Source organism: Phaethon aethereus (genome assembly GCF_964289735.1).
Source record: "Phaethon aethereus genome assembly, chromosome: 4".
NCBI lineage: Eukaryota > Metazoa > Chordata > Aves > Phaethontiformes > Phaethontidae > Phaethon > Phaethon aethereus.
The window spans coordinates 15979587-15997149 of record NC_138578.1 but is presented as its reverse complement, the minus strand read 5'-3'; the positions used below and the strand labels follow the sequence as shown (position 1 = coordinate 15997149).

Sequence of the window (17563 nt, the reverse complement as noted above, 5' to 3'; positions counted from 1 at the left end):
TTCCAACTTTTATGGTTGATGTTTCTAGAACGAGCAGCTGAAGCACCGTGCTACTGATACATAAAATCACTTGGCTTCTATTTTATTCCATATGAAGTATTTTGAATTATGATAACATTACTGCTTTTTACCATGCTCCATAGTAATGTTAGAGATTTGCAAAAGCATTTGAGAAAAAAGTAAGAGTATTAGTTGGTAAAGTTTTTTATTTAGCAAAGGAGACTTTCTCGGCTTCCTCTGTGCAGCAGTTCTGTCACTCAGACTGTCCGATTATGTGCAGTTTTTCAGGACTTGGGAAACAAGAAGTACACGTCCCCCTCACAAGTGGAACTAGGGTTCTTTTATTTGAGCAATAATTTTGTGTTTTGTTTTTTTTTTTTTTTTTATTGTTACGACTATTATTAAATCCTCCTGAATAATTTCTCATACCTGAGGCATGTTGTGACTGAGAGCATGGCTACACAGCCTCTTCCTTTGTTCATGCTTCGAACATGCTAGCTAGGGCCTGGGGCTCGGCTGTCAGTGCTCGATGGCTGCCAGGCTGGTGCGAGCTCACCTCTGGCCAGCCCACGGCACACGCCGGGGGACTTGGCTTTGTCTGAACAGATGCCCCGGAATTGGTATTAGAGGGGACAGCACTGGCTGCTCTTAATAGCTACAAAAAGGCATTAAAAAAACCTGCCACAAAAGGGTCATGCAAACCAGCCTGCAATTTCAGCTGAAGCTTGAGTTTAAAAAAAAAAAAAAATTATCTTTATTTTTGTGGGGAGTATAGAAAACTTTTATGGCAAAAAAGCAGTTGCTTATCTCAGGCTAATAGCAGATGAGTCTGCTCACAGTAAAAGATACGTCCTAAAATAAGTCCAGACAGGTTGCTGTGATGTTGATGTGGACAAATGAAGACTGCAGGACCACTCGTGATCAGAGATACCTTAGATAAGTCGCAAGACATATCTTACTTGTGATTGGATTGGATTCCACTGGAAGGATTCCACCATTTATTTTAACTGACTGACTTATTTTCTTACTGAAATAAGAATTCTGGTGCTACAAATAAAACCTTTGTGAAAGTAAGTCGGGAAGGGAGTAAGATATATACTATTTGGAGCGCTGCCATTTCATACAGTCAATATATTTTTGAGCTTGCGATCCTTCCGCAGGCTTTTGGCAAACAAGCTTGCAGCAGAGCCTTAATTACATATTTCACAAAAGGAGTTCTCAATTTTTAAATACAGTGTGCTTGTCAGATGAATATGTACGTAGAAGGCTCCAAAGCAAAAAAAAATGCATCTTTGATGATGGGGACACTGCAGAAAGTAGGAAGACATTATAATAATGTAGATGAATGCAGGCAGAAGAAGGAAAGAAAATTTCTTTGACCAAATAAATGTTTTTAAAGCAGTGTTTGCATCATTGCCTGACCCAAATACCTTGTTTGTGAATAAATCATTTTTTTAACTTTTTGTCTTTTAGACGTAAGAAAATAGAAATAATGGAACAAGCTTTTGTGACATTCATCTAGAGCTGCATACAGTATATTTACCTCTTGGGTAAACATGGGGTACATGAAAGATCACAAAGGACAGGCTAGCAGCAATCTGCTTCAGGCTGGTAGTAACCAGAAGTTATCTGATGACTGTTTAATGTCCTAAGTCTTTCAGAGCAAAGTGAGGTGCCTTGCTGTGGGACATCTGCACTACTGGTAGTGTTCATCCTCTTGCCATGAGCTCATAGAAACCTGGTTACCTTGTTCCAGCACTGTTTCTCAATCAGTTTATTAATTTTCTGGTTTGGTGGAATTTTTTAGATGCATTCTCCCATGGGAGCTTCCTTCTGCATCTCGTATTGTTCGCGTCAAGTTTTATCCCCTGGAGTATGAGGAGGGAGGTACTGCACACTTCCTTTTCTCTTTTTCTTTATGGGCTATCATCCACCTTTTCCCAATTGACCTCCTGTTCTGATTTTGGCCATCTCTCCCTCTTAGCTCTCAGCCTCACCCTGGCTGGCTATTCTGTCACCAGATCCTCTAGACATCTAACTTGTTTTCCTCATCGCATTTGGCTTGCAAGCAGGCTTGATTGAAAATAGTCTAACCACCACTCTATTTTCTCCCTTCACAGGATTTCATTTTCAGAATTACTTACCTAATTTCTTCTTGACCATCTGTGTGGTGTCAAACTGTCTGAATAACCCAAAGTATAAATATAACATACTTCCAGAAGAATGGAGAGAGAATAAATTTTGACCTTCCCTGTTAAGACTCATCAGCATCTCTCACTTCTACCTCTTTAAGGAATACTTATTGCAAAGGATAATCTATTTAATTTATATCTGTAAGATTCCATGTGACGATAAGGATCTGCCCTTGTGGATTTTGTTGCTTCCAAGGTCTATGGAGGTGTGAAGATGAAACAGAGAAGTAGCTGTTTAAGTGAATTATAGGATACGAGAGCAGACAGTAAACGAGCAAAGGTTACAAATATGAATTTATCTTATCTTCTTTTAATGACACTTCAGCATACTTTTTGTTTGTTTTCTTAGCTTTGTCTTTTTCAGTTAAATAGTGGTTTCATTTTTTCAGTTATTAGTATGAAGATATAAAGGTAGGCATGGCATTGAACAACAGATTAAAACATAATGTAGTATAAACCACTGTGAAGCAGTAATTGAAAAATACATAAGCTAAGTAAAAGAAAATAAGTAATCAAAGTACCACATATCAGAGTCCAAAGCCAGTCCCCGGGGAACTTTTTGTGCGTGACAGCGACTAGCAGTCACAAGGCTGATTTGGTGACTCTAGACAGTTACTTATGTATTCAGGTCACACTTTGTTCTCTTCTTCAGTTACAGCTTCAACCAGATACGGTATCCTCGCTCGCATTTCTTGACAAAAGTCAGGCTAAAGGCTTTTCAGAAGGGGTAGTTAACACACTTTCCACATTGATATTACCAGTTTGAGGATAAGAGAAAAAAAATTAATCACTAAATGTGAAAACTGAAAATACGTACATGTTCAGAATTATGCCCAACAGTTTAGGGAAGGGTTAAGTAGTAACTCGATCAAGCTGCTGGGGTTTGTTTGCCAGAAATTAATCTATTTGGAGGGGTGAGAGGAGGGACAAAACAATATTTCTACAGTTGATGCCCACCTTATCCTCACCTCAGGGAAAATACAGATGGTGACCGTCCTGGCGTTTTCTAACCCCATCTTGGATGATCAGCTTGACACAGCTACTCGTTATGAAGTTGACTTGGGGTTCGTAGGGAAATGATACCAGGTGATGCAGAAGGGCAGGAAAGGTGTCCATAAAGATCTATTTCACTAAATTTCATTGAGAATGAAGTTTTACCTTTACATAAAATTTTTAACTTTTAAGACTTCTATGCAAAATGATTTCAAAATAATTTTATTACTATCCTGTAATATACTGAGTCTTAATCTTTCTGTTGCTTTTTAATGATGTACTGGAGAACTTGGAGACCTTCCATTTTACTAAGCGTATTTTGTTTTAAACTCCAAAACTCGTACAGAAATGCAGTCTATTACTTACTTAGTAATTTCACTATTATTTTGTCATGTATGCTTTTCTAACACACAAGTTTTGGAATTTTCTGTGGGCTATTCGTTTAAAGCAGAAATCTTACATCAAGTCCTTTTTTTCCTCTTTTTTTTTTTCTTTCTTCATTTTAGTATAGGGATGTCATGGTGAAAAATGGATTTCTGTGGGACATCTCTCACAAAGGTGATTTATTATTTAACAGTAGTTGGTCTCAGTCCATCTTCTTCCTGGCTGCTGTGTAAGGTATTCTTAATGGATAATGATGCTGACTGTCTTGGTAGAGTGCTTTGGGATACGCAGAGAACGCTGTGCACAAACCAGTATTGTGGTCTCAGAGTCACCAGACTTGTACTCGCTTCACAGAAAACACCATTCCCTGACATTAATTAGAAACAGAGCCCAAGGATTGAATGTGGATGTTGACTTACCTGATTCTTCAGGTCACTGGTGAGGTCAGTGGCTGGGTATGTTCTGGGAAGATTTCTGGACCACTGTATGGACACGGAGCTCCAGTTTCCCAGGCTGCAGACAAAGCTGCCCAGAGGGTGAGGTGAGTGGAAGTAGGTGGTTTCCCTTGGAACTGTGAAGTCTTCCACGAAGTGCCAAGACTCCTGTTGCACCAGGGACCAACTCTGGTTTGCCATGAACAAGCTAAGAAGCATGCTGAATAGAAAAAGCACTTTGCTACAGAGAGAAGATTCAACTGAAAGAGAAGAATCTTGAGTCTCTGTAGTTAGGATTCCAGGAATAAATCTATAAAGTAAATAGAAGTACTTTCAAAACACTTACGCTGTCCTCTTTTGCATCAATGAAAAGTACGCAGCTGCTTTGCAAGGGACTAGCTTTCACTAGCTCGAGATAATCGGAAAGCTGATATTTTTCCAGTTTCCCATGAGCTTCCCAGAACTGATAGCTATAAATCCACCATAGGGAAGAGGATATTTCTTCTTCTTAAGAGATAAAAGAGGGCTGATGACTAATGCTGAAGTGAATTGTTAAGAGACTTATTTACTTAATTGAGCCTGCTTGTTTGGTATGTGTTCCAATTAATTCATTTTTGTTGTGACCATGTTGAAGCAACCCAGACCCTTGTGACCTTCTCTTATAATTATTACCATATTCCTCTTTTGAAGTACTGTTTTGATTATGTACTCAAAAAGCTCTGCTAAAATATCTGTAGCATTAGTACAGGCTCAGAGTTTTCCATTGTTTTGAACTCAAGTATAGTAACAAAAAGAATCATTCTTTATTGAAGTGCTTGGAGGTTATGGGTCACTTACAGCTCTTAGGGGACGGGGGAGTTTCCTTTTTTTAATTTCACAAAATTACTATTTTGAATAGGCAGAACTTGTTCTCTGACGAGAAATTCTGTTAAGAAAAATGTCTTGTTGGATGGTAGCACTCAGAGGTGCCTCATAATTCCTCTGGTGTGCTGAATATTGTACATATTACAGGGTCACAGGAGAAAGTAACAGCAGCTGAAAAGGTGCTGGCAAGTATGACCATCCCTAAACTTGCTATGTGGAATCTCTGCCCCAAATGAGGCATCGTCTTTATTATTGCTTAAATTAACTACAGTATTTGACAGCTCTTTGCCTAAACCACAGTGGAGCCATCTGGACGCCTCTCTGAAGGAGAGACTCTTTTGGACACAGCAGTCAAATTTGCAGTGGTAGGTGATTCTGTTAGTGAGGGGTTGCCTGTACAAGGGGGGCATTTATTCCATAGTGCTTCATCAGATAAAGATTTTGCTGGTTTGTGCCAACTGCCATGATAGTAACTTAACACTCAATAAGATGTTTTTGTAATCCTGTCCTCAGTTCCTCTCTTCCTGTTTACCTGAAAATCCCAGCCAAATGGTTTTCCTCCATCACGGCATGCACTGGTGCAGCTAGTTCTGGGCAGCAATCCCACAGGCAGTGTTGGTTTAGAGAAAGGTGCTCTGTGTGTTGCATCTTCCATTCCAGTGGAAATAGAATGTCTGAATGTCTTTTACCAGAAGTAAGTCGTAAACCAAGCCCCCTGGCCACCGGCTGTTGTATTTGGAAAGCTGCTGAGTACCTTCGCAGTTTTGTGTGCTTCTTACAACAGCGGTCCCTTCTCCTCAGGTAACGGGACCTTTGCGGAGAATTATTTCTTTACACAAGGCTTGCTGATACTGTTTGTCTTACTGAGCTTAGTAGTATCACTGCTAACCCCAGTCCCCATCGGCTCTCTGCTCCCTTCTGTCCAGATCAAAACTGGCCATGCTTTTAACTTGAAGCACCGTGTACCTTTTTTTCTCTTCCTTGTTCCCAGTCCTTTTCTCTCTACTTCCTTACAGAGTGCTTTCAGGTCTGTGTTTTATGCTGTGTGGAGTTTCTTTTTTGTACGGCAGACTGTCCGTTCCTGCAACAATTAAAAACACTTCTTTAAAGATAACGGCTTGCTCTGGGTCTCAGTTGATGGCCCTCTAAGCTGCTGGGGATTTTGATGCCTGAGGACAGCAGGTGCTGGGGTAGGGCTTACCCTGGATGCCACCTGCTCACTGGCGTGCTGTGTCCTCTGCGTTTAACGTTTGTCTGGGCAATCTTCTGTTCTCATTCTATGTGAGACTGCCCATGTGGCAAGAATTCCTGTGTCAGTAGAAAAGAATAGGTTTGGAAATCTTCCTTCAGCCATGAATAGTAATAACCCAGTGTAAAACAGACCACCATCTCGGACCAGGCCTTCTTCATGTACCGGGCAAAGGTGGGCGGTTGAAAAAGGCGAAGGAGTGGTCTCTCCACAAAAACAGAATTAGAGGTTAATGCTTTGTCCTGCTCACTCTTGACTTTCTCGCTACATAATCTGGCTTAACTCTTTGGCTATGTCTGTGTCTAGAACACCTTGAATAAGTGTTCTGCTTTAGAGTACATATGAAAGATGCTGTATGAAGGATTAATTTCCTTTCCATCACTGGGAGTTTCCTTTTTACGTGAACTCATGTGCCAGATCACACAACATGCAGCCGAGGTGTTGCATTTTATGTGACACCTACAGGACTCTGCTGAATGAAATGTGCAAGTCTTCAGAGTTCTTAAAATACGACTTTCTGTTTCTGTGGTTTTTGGCATAGAAACGGAAAAGCTGGGGCCGGAGGTGGGAAATGGATTACCGTCTTGGAAATTTAACGACCAGCTCTTTCCCTGTGACGTGTGTGGAAAAGTGTTCGGTCGACAGCAGACTCTGTCCCGGCATCTCTCGCTGCACACAGGTAAGCCGGTGCTTTGTGGCTGGTTGTTACGGCACTGAGGAAATCTGTGTGTTCATCACGGTTTGTTTAAGCGGAGGGGGACGAGAGTAAGCAGAAGAGTGTGTGGCCCATCCTCGGCTCCTTGTATCTAGAGCACAGCTAAGCGCAGAAACAGGACAGAACATCAGGGTGGTGTTCAGGGAGTTAACTAACATTTCTTTACCGCCTACTTGTAATTTATCTTTACAAAATGTGTAAATTGAAGTTTGTCCAGGTTCCAAAATACCAGCCTGTAGATACCAACTGGTTAACTAAGGCCGTTAATGGAGTTCTGAAGAGAAGGCACAGCCTTTCTTACGTTCACCTGATGAGCTTTTTAAATGTCACTGAACAAGAAAACATTTGGCCTTGGTGTTTTAGATCTGGTGAAACTGAAAGGATTTAGTATCTGTCATTCATCTTTGCTCTCATCATCCAGTTCTCCTGAGAGGAACAGGGGCTGTTGTACCTCATACCAACTTTCTTAAAGTGTATGAGCTTTAAATCAAGTGAGACTACCAGAGTTTTTATGTGGAAGATGCAGCCTGACAGCCTGCTGAGGTGCACTGCACAAAATAAAACCTGAAAGCAAGAATTTCTGATGCAGTGCTGAAAAATATTGTTGGTATAATGCCAGTGTATGTTGTACTATCTAGCAGAACTGTGCTGAAAAGGTTCAAATGCTCTGTTCCATGGCATCATGGGGTTTTCTTAGTCCTAAGCTGCTCTGTTGAATGCCTTTCCCCTAACACTTGTAGCATTATATTTCCAATTTAGAGCCGCAGCTCCTCAAAGGGAAAGGTTGTAAAAGCTGGTTTAATGTTTGGTTACTTTAATCTTTGCAAAATAAAGCCTGGCACGTACAAAAAATGTGCTGCCAGCATTTAGAAATGCTTAATTCAAAATAAAATCATTTTTAATTTTAATTGTTTAAGCTGTGAAGCATCAGAAACGCATGATGAATTTGATTAATTTCTTCAACTGTTTTTTGAGTGAGGTTTTTTTTGTTAGTTTGTGTTTGGAACTGGCCTAATGATACAGCATTCCCTTTCTTCCCCACCCTCAGATTTGAATACAAAATCATTAAACATCAACTCTCTGCAAGTGATCACATGGGCAACCTCAAGAATAACTGGACCCAAAAATCAAATAAAAGATGCTAGGTAAAGGAGGTAGCTGTAGAGTATTGACCTGTTTCTCTATTGGCTCTGCTGCAGCTCTCAGAGCAGCAGTTGCCCCAGTTTTCCAGTTTATAAAGTTTTATATTATCTGACTACAAATGGTAAAACAAGTTAAAAAAACTAGCCCTAAACTACCTCCAAATTAGTTTTGTTCTGAATAATTGCTGTGAACTCCTGTAAGTTTCCAAAACGTCGAGCTCCCGAAGTACCTCATTCTGAAGGCTGCTCGGAGAAACACAAAGGAATGCATACTTGGTTATTGGCAGCTTTAAAAACAGCTTGCTTCAAAATGAAGTGTACATTTAAGGCTTTCTGTTTCTTTTTAGAAGAGAGAAAATACAAATGCCACTTGTGCCCCTACGCTGCTAAGTGCCGTGCTAATCTGAACCAGCACCTGACCGTCCATTCTGTGAAGCTGGTGAGTACAGACACTGAGGACATTGTCAGCGCTGTCACTTCTGAAGGCAGCGATGGAAAGAAGCACCCTTATTACTACAGGTGAGGACCCAGACAAGGGCTGTGCAGCAGACACGGGCACCTGAATGTCTTATCTGCCTGCTAAGGATGGGCTACACAGGGCCACCCTTCTGGTGTTGCAGGGTGGAACTGTGATGAAAGATTTGTCTTGCCTATATCTGACTTAGAATAAGCAGCAAAACCCAGCTGGCTGCCTCATGCTGTTTGCCTTGGCTAGCCATTGGGGAAGACTCTGGGCTTTGATGTGGGGTTGGCTTTTTTAAACGTCTTTGTGAGGCAGACGGGCTCTTAGAAGCTTCTTTAACACTCAGTGTTGTGTTCGTTGAAGTTTTCTGTTTGGAAACATCCCATCGTGTACGCAGATTCACAGCAAATCTTAAGCACTGTACTTCCAGTTGCCTCCGACAGCTCCACTCTTTTCAGCCAAATCTATGAAATCAAATAGTAAAGCGTAATAAGAATCATTATATCGATACACACATTTCCTCCATTTGCTGGAGGTATATACAATCCATGACCAACATGATGGAAGAAAGAAAACCTTTAGGAGAATTTGCCTGAAAAATGAAAAGGAACTGCCCAGATAAAATGGATATTTGGACATCCTCCTTGTATGCACTGGTGTGTGCTCTGCAAATTGTGATATGCACTCCAGTGGCCAAGCAGATTACCAAATCACTCTTACTTTTAGTCAAAGTGCCAAGAGCAGATTTAATTACAAAATCATAGAAGTAAGAAATAAATGAGACCTGCTGGATTAGATTATCTAGTCCATTCCCTTGGGAAAGCAAACTAGTGCCCTGGAGTATACACCTTTTTAAATGTTTCTGGCTTGTTTTAAATGTTAATGGCCTAATCAAAGTAAGAGAAGGACTCTGCAAAGAAAGTTAAATTAAAGGGTCCTTTCCGTTGCTTCTCAATATCACTCTGCTTACGCACTGGCTGTGAAACCTGTATCCCCGCTAATTATTTGCGTAGCTGATGACTGCTGTTTTCCAGTCAAGCATAAGAAATGTTTGAACCCATTTTTACTTGCTTACACTGAAACTGCCAGGCAGTTTTGCACAAGATCCCAGTTTGGCATGGGAACCATTCCAGGGCCTGAAAATAACTCCTGGAGTGTGCAGCAAGCTCTCCGTTTGTCAGTGTATCAGCCATACTAAACATCTTGGCAAAGCTGCAATGCCTCTTATTGCCCAAAGGAATCAGCTAGGTGATGCGCAGCATCTGGAATCTGTAGTTTTTAATTAACTTTATGATTATTTAGCGTCATTATAGCATGTACAGGATTGTTGCATTGCGCCTGCCCTTAATCACGTTGGCATGGCCATCAGTTCAAAGGCAGTTCAGCAGACAAAAGAATTTTGCGGTGAACATTCAACAGCAAAGAAGAGAAGAAGCCTGTGCAGTGAGGTTTTTTCCTGCAAATTCAGGGAAAGGCAGTATGCTTCTGTTTGTGGGTTGGGGGTTTTTTATGTTTCTTACTCTTGAATTCCCTTCTGCCCGCAGCTGTCATGTGTGTGGGTTTGAGACGGAGATGAATGTCCAGTTTGTCAGTCATATGTCCCTCCATGTGGATAAAGAGCAGTGGATGTTCTCCATTTGCTGCACAGCATGCGATTTTGTCACTATGGAAGAGGCAGATATGAAGGCTCATGTCAACAGCAAGCACACAGGTGATGATCCCTCTCTCCCAGCTGCAGTGATCTCTCTCTTCCTTGCTTTTTAGGTGCAACCTTCACACTTCCCATTAGCACTCCACTTTCACTGAAACGCTTGCTAATTAAGGCCTGATCTTGCAAAGTTGAAGTGAATTGGACTCCAGCCAGGCAAATAATCTGGTAGTGCAGATCAATTTTCAAGCTTAGCGAAATAAATGAAGGACTACTTAGCCCTCCTTCATCCTATTCCTCTTATCCCCCAAATCCTCTCCCCTGTTGAAGTCAGCATACTTTGTTTTTCGGACTGGTTTACTATTTCATCAAAATCCTGGTTTGACTTCACTGATGATAAGGTGACTTTGAGCGCTAATTGTGCTCAAATTAATTACCTGGCTGTAAGTTTGAAATACCCAATATGTTGAGCTTCACTCTTCAGTATGTTTGCCTCCGCAGTCTATCAGTTTGGAATTTCACACGGATGTTTAGTTTACACTGTGATTCAGCAATACCATAAATGTAACTTTATATTAAATAACAGAACGTGTTCTCTCCCTGGTCCTGTTCACTTAACAGCCAAAGATAAGAGCAATAGCAGTTTTCAAACAAGCTCCATATGCTTAGTCCAACTGATGAAGCCTGGCATAATTTAAGGAGAAGAAAATTAGAATCCTTTTAATTAATTTCTCGTATAACACGAGGCAGAAGCATTTTGCTGCCACTAACTACTAACAGTTGTGTTGACAATACGGAACCTGAACTGCATCCAGCACTGTTTTTTCATTGCTAAATTGCTTTTCCTATCCTACCAGGAATTAAACTGGGAAAACAGGGAGGAGAAGGGAGAGAAGGGAGGGGTGGAGAAGGAGAAGGGAGAGAAGATTGCTGTTGTTTGTGCTCACAGAGACGTAAGTTAAACGAAACTACAGAAACACAAACTACTGGGAAGCTCTCAGGGGGTTTTATGCCAGCGTAGCTCTCGGCACTACTCCGTGCTATCTGAGGTGTTTGCATCTAATTCCGCTGCATATCTAGGAACTCAAGACAAATGAGAAACGCTACCCATAGCCACATGAAAAGCTTGCGTCGGAGCTCTACTGTATCTTCCTATTGTGGTTAAAAGATTGGAGCTGCTGCTTGTCTTCTAAAGAAAGACACCCCCTACCCCCTTGTTCTTCCTTCACCCTGTCAAACTGAGCCATTCAGCTGGTGATTCAACCAAATGCTTACACATATGGCAAATACAGAGAGTAAAAAATAGAATGGATTTTCTGGGTCACTTGACTCCAGTCCCTGATCCTGTGATGTTACCAAGTCATAAAAGGCCAGTTTGTAAGGATGTTGGCATATGTCTTCAAACAAGTATAACTGTTTTAAACCAACTACTTCTACTGCAGCTGCAGATTTTCCTGCATTAAAGATTAGGGATCTTTTTAAAATTTCCAGCGTGTGTCTTACTGATAATCAGAACAAACATATGTCGTTCTTGTGCCAGAACTGTCCTCTATCTGAAACAGCAGTCCACCTCTTGCTCCCTCCACCTTTTTTCCCCTCCTTCCCCAGTATTTATTCCCTCGGTATATTTACGGAGAACAAAGCTCTCTCCTCTATATGTACAGAGCCTTTTCTTATATGAAACACAGTCTTCTCACTGTACCAATCCCTTACTGCATATGTTCTTGTTAGAACCCCTGCTCTTGACATATGTCATCACAGCTGTACACAGTGAAATGAAGTTAGTAGTGGTGGCAGCGTAAAGCAGCAGCAGCTACTGGGAATGGCTCACACAATAACATTCTGTGATCATATCTACCTTCCTTGAAGGCTCCCCCATGCTGATTGCTCATATTCATCCCATGTTCTGCTCAAATTCTTCTTTTGTTTTCCTTGACTGTTTCCAACTTAACATTCCTCATTTGCAGCAAAAATTCTTGTTACTGGCCCTTCAGGTCATAACCTTGTACTCTGTACTATTAAATTTCATTCCATTTCTATTACTCTGGTCCCCCAGGTCAGTGACTCTTTCTATATGATATCCCAGTCATCCTCCCTATTGACAGCTCAGGTCATCAGATTTCATTAGTGCATTCCTACGTTTTTATCTTGCTTAAAAGTGCCGCTCATCAGTTTAAAGCTAGGCACATAGGTACCGGTGTTTGCAGAGGCCTTGATCGGGGGACTTTTATCGCATAGAAAATACAAAGTTTTAGTAAAGTCTCTTTTTAACACAGCTCTGATTAAACCAAGACATTGGTGGGAGGTAATAATTTGCCTGTCCTTGCCTTGTTGGCTCATGGCAGTTCTCATATGAGAACTCTCGACTCTTGTTCATTTCTAGGGTGTGCTAGGGTTTGGGATTTGAACTTTGTACATTTATTGCACACATAAGGAAACTCTGATGGGCTTCAGCTTTAGATTCAGTTAAATAATTTTTTTTTAATTTAATGGTCTTCAATAAGAACAGATAAATTTTGAGACCATGCTTATATATCTTACAGTCGTTACTGAGGATGCTCCTCAGGACAATGAGTGAGAGTGTCTTCCTTTGCCCTTCCTCCCACATTTATCCATTGGACCCACATAAGCGGAAAGGTGAGGGAAGTTCAGCTTGGACCGGTAGGCACTTCTGGTTTTGGCACCCCAAACCTGCAGAAGCTCCGATTCCTTTCTAAGTGACAAGTTCTTCATTATTTTTGAACTCTGAGCTAATCAAAGCATTTTCTTGGGATTTTTTCAGCCTGGTAATGAGGTAGAGTTGCATGCTTCCTTCCCACTACCGTTACAGACAGACTCAATTCTAGGACAAACTGAGAGATGTACTGTCGTAAATGCTAATAAAGAGGAAGGAGGTACGACTACGATTTCTTAACAGATCAATTAACTTCAGACTTGTTTATAAACATGTTAAAATTAACTTTAAATAAAATATTTTTCCTGAAATTTAAAATAGGATCATTGAGATTCCATCTAACCTGCTGTACTAGTTATGGCTCTTTATTCCTGTTTTTCAGCTGAAGAGAGGAAGACACCTAGTGAATCTAACAGTCCATCTTCATCTTCGCTGTCAGCACTCAGCGACTCTGCCAACAGTAAAGAAGATGCAGACATAACCCCAAAAAACAAGGGTTCAAACAACCTGCTCGTCATTTCTGTAGTGCCTGGTAGTCAGACCTCAGTGAACACGGAAGAGAAGTCAGAGAAAGGTAAAACACTGTTAAACGAATACAAACTGTCACCTTCTGTGCAGTCGATGTGGCCGCAACGTAAGAATACATTTTCCTGTTTTATTTTTCAGGCTTCGAATGTGTTTTCTGTAACTTCGTCTGCAAAACAAAAAATATGTTTGAGCGCCACCTGCAAATCCACCTGATCACACGGATGTTCGAGTGTGACGTGTGCCACAAGTTCATGAAGACACCTGAACAATTACTGGAGCACAAGAAATGCCACACTGTCCCCACCGGTGGGCTCAAGTAAGGAAAGCAAGTACACAAACTTTTACTGTGTTAAGCACCTCTAATACTATGGGGATAGGACAGAAGGAGGTCAATTAGAAAGGGTTAGTTAAATGTCTGATAACCCAGATTTGGGGCTTCCTTTTATTTAGATGACCCAAGCCCAGCCCTTTAGTGTAGGCTTGCATCGTTATGGCAGATCGGTAACCTAGCAGCAGGTGCAGTATCCACTGGTCTTAGAGCTGTAAGAAACTATGGTCCTTTCCCTCTTCAAGTCAAATAGGAGACAGTGTGCGATGGACCCTACAGAGAACGAGGCAGCACTACACAGAGGTGCTGGCAAACTAAGAGCGGGTTTTTCAAGGCATCAGAGCAAAGGAGAGCACGCAGCACAGGCTCTGTTCTGCACCTGGCTCAAAGAAACTAAACCCTGTACGGTCTCTGCAACTAGGCATGGACTTCTAACCTTAAAGGTTATAACCTTTGTCGACTAATGCAAAGTCAGTCCTCTCCAAGAGTTAATAACTTTGATGCTTTCTGCTTTGGTTTGCATGCCCCAGAATGATCACTGTTGTATAAATTAACATGTAACGAATAATATGCTCCTTTATGAAAAAAGCCTTTTGGCTTTGGCTAAGGTGGTGTCCTTTCAGGTCTGTTGGTGCAGAGCAGTGTTTCTAGTGACTGAGTGTGCCCTTATGTCCAAGTTGGACCCCTGAGGGAAGGAGTGACTGCTGGGGCCATATGCTTGCTCTCCGTGGGCGGGCAGCGTGACGTTATGCAAGATGCATGTCCCTGGTCTCCGTTTGTTCCAGCTGCTGCAGGAAAAGAGGCTGGAACCGCTTCGAGCCCAGCTAGGGTTCAGTGCAGGACTCCCTGCTTCTGTTGCTCTTGCTAAGCAAACTGATGGTTTCAGGGCGCTCTAAGTGTCACGTGACGAGCGCACCACGTTTAACGTTACCACGAATAGCTCCTATCAGTTTGCGCTGCAGTTTTTGAAAGCTGGTTCTGTTTGCCAGGCAGCATCTGGTCTCCAGCTCAGTAGTTCCACGAACTGGGATCTGTGGTCACTTGAGAGGCGATGACTGAATCTGGGAAGGCGACCAGATTGAGAAACAAGTAGGGTGCCAGAACGACAGGATGGCTGTCTTGGACGTCCAGACCAGTTGTCTAATGCACTTTGGGTTTAAGCTGCACAGAATTTGTTCTATTTACCAAAGAAAAACCATGACCTATGACTCAGTCCTTCCTGACAGAATGAGCTTCTCAGTCTACATAAGTTATTCCTGCCCAACTCAAGTAATAATTAGGTACCTTGAAAGCTGCACCTAAGAAAAAGCTCTGATTTATTTTTTTTAAGGCATCCAGAAGAGCCTGAAGAGATCTAAGTAAATTGTATTTTTCAGTCTCCTGTTGGCTGTGGGGGAAGAGAAAAAAACATGATTCCTCCAGCTCCAAGTCAAAATCTGAGATTCTGATCCAGAGAGCACCCAGCCCAAGAGAGGTATGTGTGCATAGACAGCTGAGACCTCTGTTGCAATAGAGCTAATCAGGTTAGCGGCCTCAATGCTAGGCTCCCTCTCTGGATCAGAGTACTTGATGTGCATCAGGAAAAGTGCCTGGATGTTTTAGTATCCATTTGTCCTCCTGTATTACTCACTCTGCTCAAAAGTGTCTCGATTAGCAGGTAGATTAATATTAAACCTGTATGTGCTACCAGTTGTAGCAAGGGAAAACACAGAGAGAGAAGATCTCTGCTAAGAAATGATCGGAGATGCTAGAACATCTAAGAGCTAAAGGTGGCAGAGCTGCTAAACAGTGAACGCAGATCAGCGGCAGGCGGAGATGTCCATAAGACAGTAGCCAGCTGCTTTAGTGGTACCTTTTTATCTAGGCCTGCTCTTTCAGCTCACCGGTTAGGTCTGGAAGGGGGTGTGCTTTGCTTAATACAGAGACGTCCCTGGCAGGTAGCTGTCCTCACCAGCTTCCTCTCAGCTACGTAAAGCAAACGCGGGGGTGTGCTGGGTTTGATGGTGTCCAAGCATGTTCAGCTCAGGCTTCCTTCCACGCTTTCAAGATTCCCTCCTCCAGCCTTCTCGGCCCTTCCTGGTCCAGGAACCAGGGGTGAGGCCCTTTGCCACATCCACCCCGGTCCGGACGCTTGCTGCTGGGAGCTAGCGGAGCCCACATCCTGTTCCCACACAGGCACGATTCCTGCCGTGGCAAACGCTGCCAAATACACACCCCCTTTGAGCATGGCTAGCTCATCTTCCAGAAATGGGAATCCCTACAAATCATCCTAACCGACTGGCCCTCTGCTGTTCCTAGCAGGACACCCAGCTTATTGTTCCAGGTCACAGAAAAGGAATTTCCTAAGCTTTTGCTGTACGTGTGGTATTACAAGTTTATTCCATCTTTACTTAAACAGCTGCTTTCATACTCATCTGTAAACACTCACTTTAAACCACTTCTTAATGGAAAACATGGCCCAAGTGACTTCGTGCAAACACTAGGAATGTCGTTACACAGAGTACCTGTGAATCAGTCACCCACTCTGCAGTACCCGGCCTGCTTTGCAGAATCTTCCCCACCAAGGTAAGCCCGAAGATTAAAGGGGATGCTGCTTCTGAGCAAATCAGTGTTTTCCTAGGAACGCATGAGCTCTACTGCCATTAAATGGGCAAACCTCCTCTAGGTAGAGACATGTGAAGGTGAAGCAAGTATTTGAAAGAGGCTTTACAGGGAGAACCTAAGTGCCTTTTTCTCTTCTTTAGTAGCGCAGAGAGGGGTCGAGTGACAAGCTTAAACCAGGAACGCAGGTCTTCAAGCTGAGTGACTTCTCTTTTCTCTGTCCCTGCCTTTGCTTGCTGTGTTGCCAGGTGCCCATTCTGCATCTACTCCACTAACCGCCCCGCAGCGATGGAGTGCCACCTGAAGACTCACTACAAGATGGAGTACAAGTGTCGGATCTGCCAGACAGTGAAAGCAAATCAGCTGGAGCTGGAGATGCACATCCGAGAACACCGCCTTGGCAACCATTACAAGTGCGACCAGTGTGGCTACCTGTCCAAGACCGCCAACAAGCTGATTGAACACGTACGTGTCCACACCGGTGAGCGCCCTTTTCACTGTGACCAGTGCAGCTACAGCTGCAAACGCAAAGACAATCTCAACTTGCACAAGAAACTGAAGCATGCTCCACGCCAGACTTTCAGCTGTGACGAGTGCCTGTTCAAGACTACCCACCCTTTTGTCTTCAGCCGCCACGTGAAGAAGCACCAGAACGGGGACTGCTCCGAAGAGGAGAAGAAGGGCCAGTATTCAACCTCCAAGGAAGCCAGTCCACTCCTACCAGTGAACAGCTCCAGAAACCTCCTGTCACCCCTCTCAGTCATGTCTGCCTCCCAGGCTCTGCAAACAGTGGCTATGTCAGCTGCCCACGGCAGCGGGGCAGAGCCAAACTTGGCAGTGAAAGCCTTGGCCATCAATGGCGCTTCCCTCTGCTTTGATAAATACTGGAACTCAGAGTTTGCCCACCTTATTCCTTTAACAATGTTCTTCCCCAAAAACCACTACGATCTCACATTCCATCCACCCAGACCTCAGACTGCACCGGGAGGTGCCTCTTCACCTAAACACTCCTTCCTTGCCTACCTTGGACTAACAGAAAGGGCAGAAACTGTCTGAGGGCAGTTCCATTCTGTACCAAAAATACCCCGACAAACCCAGCAGGTATATATACATTGCTGCAAAACGTAGACCGAAGAGGTAACGAACACTTGTACTATATCATTAGTAAGGTTTAGAAAATGGCTCTGTGTGTATCCTTATTGCATTGACATGAAAGCTGCTTTATTAAATCTTCAAGAGGTGACCTACTGCATACTTCTACCTTCAGAGGCATGTTCCCAGTACTCTTATCTAAGAAACTATTTTGTCTTGTTAAGCTGAAAAAGCGTGTCCTTAATGGCAATCAGCA

General features: G+C 42.7%; 1 protein-coding gene across 1 annotated transcript in view; it reads left to right on the top strand.

Moving 5' to 3' along the window:
- Positions 1 to 17271, top strand: part of ZNF827 (zinc finger protein 827) — a gene marked incomplete at both ends in the record, with an annotated part of 103678 nt that extends 86407 nt beyond the window's left edge. Inside the window, 6 exons of the mRNA XM_081999258.1 lie at positions 6658 to 6795; positions 8321 to 8492; positions 9981 to 10147; positions 13141 to 13332; positions 13425 to 13602; positions 16464 to 17271. Coding sequence (XP_081855384.1) covers positions 6658 to 6795; positions 8321 to 8492; positions 9981 to 10147; positions 13141 to 13332; positions 13425 to 13602; positions 16464 to 17271 — 1655 coding nt within the window. The remainder of the gene's footprint in view (positions 1 to 6657; positions 6796 to 8320; positions 8493 to 9980; positions 10148 to 13140; positions 13333 to 13424; positions 13603 to 16463) is intronic.
- Between the last annotated feature and the right edge of the window lie 292 nt (positions 17272 to 17563).